This window comes from Poecile atricapillus, chromosome 3 (genome assembly GCF_030490865.1).
Source record: "Poecile atricapillus isolate bPoeAtr1 chromosome 3, bPoeAtr1.hap1, whole genome shotgun sequence".
In the NCBI taxonomy this organism is placed as follows: Eukaryota; Metazoa; Chordata; class Aves; order Passeriformes; family Paridae; genus Poecile; species Poecile atricapillus.
In genome coordinates this window covers 108,889,832-108,901,750 of record NC_081251.1, presented here as the reverse complement: position 1 = coordinate 108,901,750, position 11,919 = coordinate 108,889,832, and the positions used below count along the sequence as shown (strand labels likewise).

Here is an 11,919-nt window from a genome sequence, read left to right as displayed (position 1 = left end):
ATCTGGGGGGCTCCCCTCAGGTGCGGGGATCAGGGATGATTTGGGGGGCTCCTTGCAGGTGAGGGGATCAGGGATGATTTGGGGGCTCCCCTCAGGTGCGGGGATCAGGGATGATCTGGGGGGCTCCCCTCAGGTGCGGGGATCAGGGATGATTTGGGGGCTCCCCGCAGGTGAGGGGATCAGGGATGATCTGGGGGCTCCCCGAGCCGGGACCCCGCGGAGCGCGCCCTGCCCACGCCGCTGTCCGTGGTGCTGAAGGCGGCTCCCGGGCCGGGCCCCTCTCGTTTCCTCCGGACGAACCGCGGGATTACGGCTGCAGTAATCGGGGCCGGATTAACTCCCTGGAAACCGGCTGCAATCTGAGCAGCTGCAAATGTCCCCCAAACCGGGATATAGGGCGGGATGATGAAGGGGGGTGGGAAGAAGAGGCGGGGGGGGGGAAAGACACATCTACCGCCCAGATGCTACGCCGTGATTAGTGGGAGGGAAAATAAATAATCAAGCATCTCATCCGCTGCTTTTGGGAAGGGCTGGGCTGGCTGGGATCCGGCAGCCCCTCCTCTTCCTTCTCCCTCCTCCTCTTCCTCTCCCTCGCTCCCGGCCAGCCGCCTTTCCTCGGAGGGGGCGAGACGCGCGCAGAGCCCGGAGGCCCCCCCGGCCGCCAGCGATGGGCGACATCCCCGGCCTCGTGAAAATCAGCGTCTCCCTCAAGATCCAGCCCAACGACGGGGCCGTGTATTTCAAGGTGGACGGGCAGCGCTTCGGCCAGAACCGCACCATCAAGCTGCTGACCGGGGCCAAATACAAGATCGAGGTGTCGCTCCGACCCGGCACCGTCCAGGCCACGTAAGTGCGGCCGTCCTCCTCAGGGCGGCTCCCCCGGGCCTCCCCTCCCTCCCCGCTGCTTTATTTTTAGACGTTTAATGTTTTTTCCTGGCAGGCTGACAGCGCGGGGGTTCCGTGATTTCTCCCTCCCCGTTTCTGGGTCCCTGGCCAGCTGTTCCCAGTGCTCCGCCTGGCCGGCTCGGGGGGGCGGCCACGCTTGGGAGTCGCTGCCTTCCCTCTCTCTCCCTCCCCACCTTCTCCCGGAGCTTTTGCAAGCCCAGCTCCTTTTCTCCCTCCTTCCCCGCGGTTTTCGCTGGAGGAAGAAACCCCTCCTACACAGTGCCCCAGCCTCGCTGCGGCGCGGCAAAGCCGAGACCAGATGGGGAAGCAGCTCTGGGTGGAGGCGCAGCCCCGCAGAAGAGCTTCGACTAACCTCTCCCTATCCATTCGAAATCAGATCCCACCTGCCTCTCCCTGCTACTCCTTCCCTGGGTGACTGCAGAGCCCTGACATATTTCAGGAGCCCCAGTGAGTCAGCAGCACAGGCAGGCCTGCTAAAATCCCTGAAGCTTTCTCCCAGCACAGAGGCTACCAGGCTTGCAAACCCACGTGCTGGCTCCAAATTGCCAAGGAAGGGGGAATTCAGGGCTGAAAGGCTGGATCCTCTCTTTCTGTAGGACCATGGGCATCGGCGGTGTCAATGTCCCACTGGAAGAAAAATCACGGGATGCACAGGTGGCCTCTTACACAGGGATCTACGACACGGAAGGGGTGCCCCATACCAAAAGTGGGGAGAGACAGCCCATCCAAGTCAACATGCAGGTATGTGTCCAAGCCTGGCACGAGAGGACAAGGGAGGGCAGCAGGGGGTTGACTCCCAGAGAGAGTGTGGTGAAATGTTCCAGGGCAAAGTCTGATCACAGCTGCTGCCTTCCTCTTTGCTTTGTGTCAGTAAGGTCACTGGCCAGAACATAGCTGGAAAATACAAGTCCTGCTGCCTTCTCTCCCAGGAAAACATCAGGGGCCAGGAAGAAGCAGGAGGTTATTGAGAAGACCCCCGAGCTGTTCACCACTCTTCACAGAAGTAATCGTGAATGCCAGTTTATTTCTATCTTTAGCACACCTTTATAGGGTTCTACAGGGTCTGCGAGCAGAACGAGCTACTATTGGCTAACACACACAGTTTACATTTTTCTTCTTACACACAAGGATATTGTTTTGCTTTACTCTCTCTTCTGCATGAAGGTTTCAAGGACTTTAGCCCTTAATATCACGACTTAGTTCAAAGGCTGGTTTGTGCATACAGGCCTTTACTAATATATAAAATATAGCAACAGGAGGTTTTCTAGAGACCTCTGTCCTGGTTTAGGGACCTGTCACCCCAGGACAACCTGCAAAACCCTTTGGGGTGCTGCAGCAGAAAGAATTGTGAGCTGAACCTCCCACCCCTTCTACAGGACATAATACATATATCAGAAAGCTCCCAGAGGTTCGTGGCCAGAAATCCAATCCCTTGGCATACAGGGACCCTCTTTTGCCTGGCAGCACCATTTCTTTTAGTGCAGAGCATGCCCCAAGCACAAGGGGTGACTGCTCTCCCCTTCCATCTGTCACCTTCAGCATGCCTGAGGACCTGCCAGAGACTAAAAGCATGCATGAGAACAACACCCAAGGTTTTTTTCTCTCTTTTCCCATATTTTCCATTATCTGCATCCACGAACCTAAGTTCCTATTTAAATGGCTCCTCACCCCAGTCATAAAGAGAGGCTCCATGGCCCCAAAGCGAGATGACAAAAGCTCCAGCCCACAGGGCAGCAGAGCTGACAGAAGAGCAGCAGGCAGATTTCCACAGGACTCTTTGGGTGGTATGCTCAGTTTTGGCAGTTTGTTTTCTCCTTCTCCTGACTATAGTTGTGAGAGATTCTTGCTGTTTATTCCATGTCTTCTGTACCAAAAAAAGGAATCAGGGCAGTAAGCCATCTTCATCTGAAGCTTTCTTAAGAGTCTGTTCCAGCTTATGCAAGCCCACCAGATTTCAGCATTTTATGACATTTGCTTACAGCACATAAGATTTCATGTTGCTCTTCAGTATTTTTTTTCTGGGATCATAGTTCAGTATAGTAATCCCCTTCTGAATAAGAACTGTAACATCTCCATTTGGTGTTTCTAATAATTACAGTGTGCCTGACTTAATTTTGGAGACCCACATCACATTACTATTTCATAATCTTATGTTATTAAGACTAGTATGGAGTACTACATTTATCATTTCTATATGCAACCACCTCCTTTTAACACCCAGGAAAATCAAACAGTATTATTTCACAACAAGCTGAACACAACTGCTGGATGCCACTGTTGATCATTGTACCTTGTAACAAGAGGAGAAAGGACAATATTCCCAAAAAACCATCTGCTTTGATTAAGGCATCCCTATTTTGGTGGTCACCTTTACCCTTAAGTGCAGCACTGAAGTGAACTCTGAAAATCTAGAAGTTTAACTTTTCCTTTGGGGAAAACCAAGTCAAACCATGACTGAAATGTAAGGAGAGTCCGATTTTCAGTTACAAGCTCTGACATGGTTTGTTGCAGCATCAGAATGAGTAGCCACAATATTTGCCTGAAGAGTTGCTTTTACAGATCAGATCCTGGGATATTAACCACGAAGCTAAGAGGATTTTCAAGCATTAAGCAGGTCCTCAATTCCTTTTAGGAACTGATCTTGATAGATAGGTTGATCAGTAGAGACTTAGATACCCAGAATTGATACTTTTAAGTATTAAACATAGGCATCTCAATAAGGATTTACATGTTTAACTCATCATTTAGCTGCTTAGCTAAGCAGAGCTGTAAGAGATTTAGGGAACAAGACTCAGATACCCCAGTCTGAAAACTGCTTTGAATACCTACTTCCTGAATCTTCAAAACTGAGCTCATTGCAAACAGCTTTAAATTTTCCTGTTTCCTTCAGCTATGAGGAACTTCTGCTTCCACTTCCTTTTCTAGAAAAGACAGAATCCTGATGCACCCTACAGTAGTAAGGACAGTATTTGAGGCAGAAAAACTGACTTCACATTAGAAATAGATTGTGAGATCAGTCCTGCATTCAAAAACTAGTCTGATACTGCCAATCTAGTGTCTGAATGACTTATGGTCCATAAAGATCCATAAGAACTTCCTTCCTATCTGCTTTGAAACTTTAAACAGATAATCCTTTGTGTTGCTATATTAATTGGCTAGTAAACACATCTGATCCATGACAGCCAGAGTTTATACATGTTAAACAACAATCCTGTTTCTGAATTCCAGAATCTGATTATTTATTTCTATTACCTGACTGGTCAATCATGCACACTATCCAGAAACTGATAAACTGTCTGGCATATGGTGTAAACTAAGTTAGAAGCCTGTTTTTGGGCTTAATTTTATTCTTGATCAGACTAGTCTAAGACTGAATAAAGAAGCTAGAACTCTATTTGCAGTAATAGCTATCAAATCATCTCAGCATGCAAATGTAGAGGGAGTGATTAAATAACTACTCCTACAGCACCAGATGATAGAGAAGAGCAGACAGGGAAATACACTTAACCTGAAGCCTGACCTGCAAAGAGTAGGGCTGTTCTTCCTCCCTGGGGATGCCCATATACAAGCTCAGTGGAGCAGCCAGGATTCAGCTGCAGGAGCCATGGGAATTCAGGGGAGCTCTGAGGATGCAGAATGTTCATCACACCACAAAGCTTCTGTGTGTGCTAAGTACTGGGCTGGGGGAGGCACATGGTAGTAGAAAAGCTCTGCAATTAATTTTTTCCTTCTCCTGGAAACCCACAGCAGACAAACTTACTCAGGGTAGCTCAGCAAACTGGGTCATTGAAGGAAAACTAAATTTTCTTTCTTCATCTGTCTTTTTGAAATTCAGATCCTTCATACATTAATGAAATGAAATGCTGCTCCTATGTCATATCACCTTCTACAAATGCTATTAGAAATGCCTTTTCTTCCTTAGTTTCTACTCTGAGCATGGCTGATACTCCTCCAGGATGAGTTTTGTGGACTGTGCACATTAATATCTAATGTGCTTAACCTTTACTGTCATGCATTTGAGTGTATCATGTACTATCAAAGATGATTGATTAAAAATAAAATCCTTAATTAAGATTTTAGTTGCTGGGAGAGCTAAAATAGCCTGTACATCTGATTCTTTCTTAGTCAAAGGAAGTGGCAGAAGTGTTTCACTTAGTCCTTCAAGGTAACACTTGTAACTGGAGCTGAATAAAACCCCTCCACTTACAGGACACAGCAACTTCTGCTATTGTCAAGACTAAATTTAACTTACTACAGTGGGCGGAGGGAGGGTTTAAAGCAATGTCTGCTACACAGCAGCACCTTACAAACCACATCTTGAATTTAAAAAACAACAACAAATGTGTCCTTCTGAAAAATCTGAATACAGGAGACTCTGCCTGTAAATCAGGAACGATTTCTCTGTGAAAGGGCTTTCATACTGACTTTGCAAGTGTGATTATAGCAGGCAGATGATCAAAGATCAGCTCCCAGGCACATGATAGGAATGGAAAACAGTCAAGTGAAGAAGCTGTCATTAAAGTGAGTGATGGAAATACTTAAAGGGAAAAAATACAGAAGAATGGTGCCATTCAGTAGCACTAAATTCACTATTTAGTATCTTCTAACAATGTAACACAATCAACAAGCCATACTGGCTTGGGACCAATGGCAATACACACAGGCGTCACACCCACACTTGAGATTCTCTGCAATGTCTCAAAGCATAGGAACTCAAATTTTCCATTACCATTTCCATTACCAAAACTGAAATCATAAATTATGCTTGACAACCTCACTGAGGTTCTTCTGATGTTGTACAGGTGTCTAGCAGTGGTTTAAAGAAGAAAAACACCTTTATTTTACAGAACATACTATAGCCAGTCTCCTTCACTTCAAGGCTGCATTCACAGACAATTTAAAGTCAATGTCTTACTACTTCACTGTATTAGACACTTACCTGGTAAGCACACTGATTATCTCTTTAGTAGCTCCTATTACTCAGCTGCACTACCACAGTCCAACTAGCAGTTACAGATATGCACACAGAACTTCCCTTGCTTATGTCTCATTTAAAATGTGGAATAGAATCCCAGGAAAGTAGTAAGAGCTGCACATGTCAGTCAAGAACATTGCAGACACAAGACTCCAAAATGCAGACACATTAAATGTTTCAGACTAAGAAAAAGAAGAATCTTCCCAATCCCAGCTGCAGCCTCTAGGTATGGTATAAAGGTAAAGTGATGGTCTGTATCACTGCAGATCACTGGTACATGATCTGCAGTATATACAAGCAGTGTCATCTTAAGAAAGATTATGGCTTTGATTCTTGTTGTTAGTAACACTTATCTGTATGGCACTTTGAATAGTTTTACTCCCTCACCTATCCCAGATGTGAGTGCAAGAGAACAGTACATGCAGAATCTGATCCTTCATGTTTTATGTATGGCTGCACATAAAAGACTTTCTGATTGCTAGAGCATTTTTTACAGGTCTTTGATTTATTGATCTCAATAAACAATAGTCCTTATAGCAAGTGTTTCATGTTCTGCAGTTTCACAAGTGTTATTTCTCAGGATGAGAGAGAAACCAACAAAATAATCAGCTGACTAACACTGGTATTCCCTCTTCCTCACAGTTTAATGACATTGGTGTTTTTGAGACAGTCTGGCAAGTCAAATTCTACAACTACCACAAACGGGATCATTGCCAATGGGGAAACAGCTTTGGCAGTATTGAGTACGAATGCAAACCAAATGAAACACGCAGTCTCATGTGGATCAATAAAGAGACCTTCCACTGAAGAGATGGGAAACCAATACTGCTGGACAATCTCCCTAAAGAGAAATCTACCTTTTAAACCAGCAAGAAGCCTTAACCAAGGCATACTGTAACACTGCTTTGTCCATAAGGTTCCAACAACTACATTGTATATACAGGTGGTGCCACTAAAATATTTGCCTATTACTGTATTTTAAGTTTACCACGGCATCTGCAATGTTCTTTATCTGTCACCCTGAGAATACTGAAAGGTTCATGGTAAAGGATATCTGATAACTGGGTAGAAAGTCATATCATAATACTGTTGTAAGTATTTGGATTATTCTGACTAGATGTAACAACTTTTGTGAAGTGTTTTGCTTCATTGCTTAGAATTTGGATTAACATCACATTGGTGATTTCTGTATTTACATTTGTGTTTGCTCCAGAATTGGTGTGTTCCTTCATGCATTTTGTTGTACTGTCCTCCCAGTGGACACCAAAAATTAAAAATATGGTTATTTGTATGTTTAGCTAAATGGCAGCTAATGCACTGTTGGTATTGTGCTCTCATACCAAGTGATTTGGGAACTCATTCTCCCTTTTGTTAAGTGCTGTAAGATATTCTGTGAAGTTTGCTAATTTACCAAATCTCTCAAAGAGGATTCTTTTTCAAGTTTCCCAGTCTTTGAAATATCATTAGGAAATGGTATAAAACCTGATGAAGGAAGAGCAATAAACCAGTTGTGTTATCCAAGACATCTAACAACATGGCTAAGACCTATCTTAAGATCATACAGTGTCCTTGAGAGATACAGCAGCTATACTTAATTTAATTCTTGGTGTAAGAGTTCTGATTTTAAATTCCATTTTTATTTTAATGGCATGCTGCTGAAATCACTTAAATCTTACAAATCAACATTTTCAAGCCTGACCACTGTATTATTTGACAAGATTTCTGACCAACAAACACTCAGTAGTGTGAAGGGCACAGATCCCAGTGCATGTTTATACATGCACTGCACTCTTTCAAATAAAGATAAGCATGTAAGCATTTGCATAGTTATAACTAAAGGTGCTTCATAAACACTAGATCAGTGTTTAACACAAAGAGAAAACACAAAACAGACATATCTGTTATTTCAGTAAAGACAGGGAAGCAAGGAAACAACTACACTTGTCCCGTCCCCAGCTTGGGTTGAAGTAAGCTGCCAGTTCCTGCATATCTGTTACTCCCTGTGTGAATAATTTGTAAATTGTGTATGTAAATGGTAAACATGACTTTTGATCTTTGTAATAAAGGAACTAAACAATTTCTTCTCTACTATGGCCATCTAAATGAGCTGAAAACACTGTACGAAAAAAGGCAGTGGTTTTAGAGGGTCAGACAGCAAAGGCTATGTAGCCAGTGCTTTCTGAGAATGCAGTCCAAAGTATACTATGTTTTTCACCCAAAGCTGCTGTTTCTAGGACACACAGATCCACTGTGCTAAAATGCAGATGGTTAATGTAGAGCTTATTAACATGCAGTTAGTTCCAGTAATATAGTGTGAAAAGTAAAGATTTAGGACAGAATTGAATTAGCAAAGAAATATTTTCTTGCACTGAATATTAATAAAAAGGATTTGAGACTGTTGAAAGTTGGAGATTTCTACAGCCAAAAGAACTGTCAGTGAAACTGATGTTATGCACTACTGGAACAGTGAGCTAGCCAGCTGCATCTCCACTCTAAGACAACATTATATGGGCAGATCTTACTGAAATGAAAATCTAGACATAATCTTCTCCATTAACTTCTTTCCTAGACTTTTCCTAGAAAGAATACTTCAAAATGAAAAAAACTGACCAAACTGAAATCTGCATTTCAGACAGAAGTGCTGTTTACCAGCATTTTGGCAGAAGTTTCTAGATAACATGCTTTAATGATTCTAGACTTCTAGTAGTGAATCAGTTCTGTCTCTACATTGCTATAAAAGTGATTTTATTCTGCAATAATTTATCTACTTTGGTTTATTATGTTTGTACATATGAACACATGCACACTGGCACACTGCATGTGACACATAAATCCACAAACTTCTGTCCTAGTAAAAAACAAGTAAGACCCACAGTGTCCTAGCTCTCCAGCATTTTAAAAAATGCTGCAATGAATAAATCCAGCTAATCCTGGCACAGGAGGGTTGTTATTCTCAGCCAGCTGGAAGCATACCCTTCCTAAGGCAAATTCTCATGCCCACATTAATGCCAAATAGGGCATGTCTTCACTGACAACCTAGCAGCTCCTGTAGCAATTCAGGTCAGAGGATGCTCAAGAAAAAGGCTGCAGATGGAGCAAGATGCTTTTAAAAGGAAGGAGAGAACAGCAAGAGCAACTGTGTTGTACATGTCCCATATCCTGAGACTGAACATTGCTGCCCAGGATTGCAGCACCCCTTTTATAGACAGCAGCAGGGACAGAAAGGATGAGAATTCATTAATCTCTTCTCTGGGGAAGGTGTAAATGGCATTTATCAGCTCTTATATCCTTCTCCCCTAGGTGAGGTTTAGGCACACAGAAATGTGATTTGAATTATTCTTAATTAGAAGATTATTCACATGATGTTGGTTGAGTATCCATACCACCAGCTCCACACAGGTAAAGCAAAATAGTCCCATCAACTTCCTCTTGCTCATCAAGCGCTTTGCTAACAAAGAAAACATTTGCTCCTAGTGAAGGAGACCCAAAACTTCAGCAGTTCCCTGGAAAGAAATGTTTTGAATTTCTTTCATTCAGGACAACTCTGTTGAATATTCATGGAATTTGAGTCACTACAAAACTGTTGCTGTGACAGTTCAATGCATTATTCAGTCAGCAGCATTTAAATCTCCAGACAAGTTTGTTCTTTACACAGCTTTTTCTAATTAATATTTCCATTTTTATACAGAACTCCATAATTCAGGACACAATACACTAGGATTAAATATATGTGTCAGAAAATGCTGACCATCCAGCTGAAATCACAAAGCACTCATAGCTGGAGGTTTTATAAATGAGAGACTTCAAGATTTTTGTCATGAAGTGTCCAGCTGTCAATTTCATAAGAAAAATGAAATTAACATTCCAAATATTTGTGTCATTTTTTCATCTATATTTAGAAGTAGCAGATAGCTCTTTGATACTGGTGAGTAACAGGACTCAAAAGCAAGTTATTAGTCATTATTATTACAGTTGTGGTCCTGCATAGGGTTTGTATTAGATCATTAGATTTTGCACAATGCTTTGTGTTTAGTGCAGCTACTACAGGCTTTGTTATCTCCTACCCTCTGACAGTATATGAAACAGAAATAATATACCTCAAGTCTCCGTGCTCTACTTTCATATGGTAAAGAGGTTTTACTGTCTTCAGCTGAAGCCCTGTCCATTGGTTTGCAAGTACAGTGACCCTTACTGATTCCAGACTAGCAAAGAATCAGAAGACCTCATTTATAAAATTCTTTGTATAAAAGATGTGAACAGAACTTCTGTACAATAAAAGCATAAGCTTTGTAATACAAGGCTTTTGCATGCCAGCAGAGGTTCTTTTTCACTTTGTTAAGAGCAATGCCCTCACTTGCTATGTAAAATTTTAATGTATGGGCTGTGTGTTCCATTCCTCTAAAGCCTCATGCAAAGCTTTGATTAAATAAGGATGTGGCACATTGTAAATTCTAACCTCTTTCTGAGATCTGAAACAAATGCTATGACTTTCAAAATTCAAAGCAGCGAATGTTGCCTTAATAGCTACGTCAACCCTGAAGCACAAAGAGCAGTATAATGAGTCCTACAACATCCATGTTTTCCCTTAACTCTGCAAAGCTCCCAAGTGATGACTTGTGAAGTCCCCTTTAGCGTAGCTAATCCAGACCTTTGGCCAGGAGACACACGCACTCCTGCCCACAGGCCTTCCCTGCTGCATGCTTGGCACCTTTCACCAGCATTCCTTGGACTGCTTCCTTTCCCCCCTCTCCCTGATACCAGGATTTAGGGCTTCAAATCCCTATGAGCCTTGGCTTTCAGCCTTAGGAAGACAAGGTGGCATCAAGTTAGGAAGAGACAAACCAGTTCTCTCTGTGTCGTCTCTCTGTCTCTGCCGGAAGGTTTTGTGAGTTCTCCCACTGCAGTCATTGGAGTTTGTAATCTTTTGACCCACAGTGAATTGCACTATGACCACATAGACACAAACACATTTCCACTGGAGACACTGCTTAAAAGCAATGACAGACAGCCTCTCCATCAATTTTTATGCAAAAAATATTAAATAAAAAAATAAATAAATTCATAGCAGCATGTCTGCATTGACCAAGTATAAGGCTCTGATATTCTGTTTGTCCTCACTCAAATAAACCCGAGTCTTGATGCTGCTATCCATGTACAAGTGCTTTGCATGCTCTCTGTAACACCTTTGTTTCCCTCCCCCAGAGAACAGGCATTCCTACTTCCTTTATCCCAATAGTGAGGAACAGCCTGGTATTCCATCTAGGATCTGCAGCCTTTGAACAATCCTGGGAGAAGAAATAATAAACTATCAGTGGATGATGATGAAGGCAAGAACTGTGCTGGTGGTTAACTGGACCTTCTGCTCCTTCTCAGCACAGTAAAGACAAGGTTGGGAGCCTGCTGTTACAGGAGTGACTGTGACAACACTGTCAGTAATAACCACATGAAGCTACAGTCTGTGTGCTACAGGGACCAAATGTTCTCAGAAGTTTGAACTGAATCTTTATGAGTTTACTGTGAAGCCCAGAAGATCTGCAAACAAGTGGCAGTAGTGCAATATCACAACATACCCTCTCTTCTGACTGTGATGGATGGCACCCTCCTGCTCACTAAGTTGCTATGCCAACACATTCACCTAAGGCACTTCCACATTTCAGACTTACTGGCGAGAACAAGCTGTGGCCAATTCTGTGCACAGAATATATAATCTGAGTTGGTGCTTTTTTTTATTTGTTGGTTGTTGGAGGTTTTTTTTTTTTAATTAACTGTATAATTTTCACTTTTGGCTTCTGAGACATCTCTGGCTCAATACTATGCTACAGGTAAGCTGAACAAATGTAGGAAACACCAGGGTATGAAAACACAAATGAAGTCATCCCTGTTCAGTATGGAAACTATATGACTACCCTCCAAAAATTTAAAAAGCATTAAAACAAACAAAGAAAAAAGGTATCATACATCTATTCTGTTCAAGTCTGGCAACATTTTGCGTATCAGGACAAGGTAATAGCCAGATATAAATGTGCTGGTTACCTGAT

At 42.7% G+C, this 11,919-nt stretch overlaps 1 protein-coding gene across 1 annotated transcript; it reads left to right on the top strand.

Moving 5' to 3' along the window:
• Nucleotides 1-590: 590 nt before the first annotated feature.
• Nucleotides 591-7,960, top strand: CNRIP1 (cannabinoid receptor interacting protein 1). The gene is made up of 3 exons (XM_058835418.1): nt 591-846; nt 1,503-1,647; nt 6,524-7,960. The coding sequence occupies exons 1-3, from the start codon at nt 668-670 to the stop codon at nt 6,686-6,688; spliced, it is 489 nt and encodes a 162-aa protein (XP_058691401.1). The 5' UTR covers nt 591-667; the 3' UTR covers nt 6,689-7,960.
• Nucleotides 7,961-11,919: the final 3,959 nt, after the last annotated feature.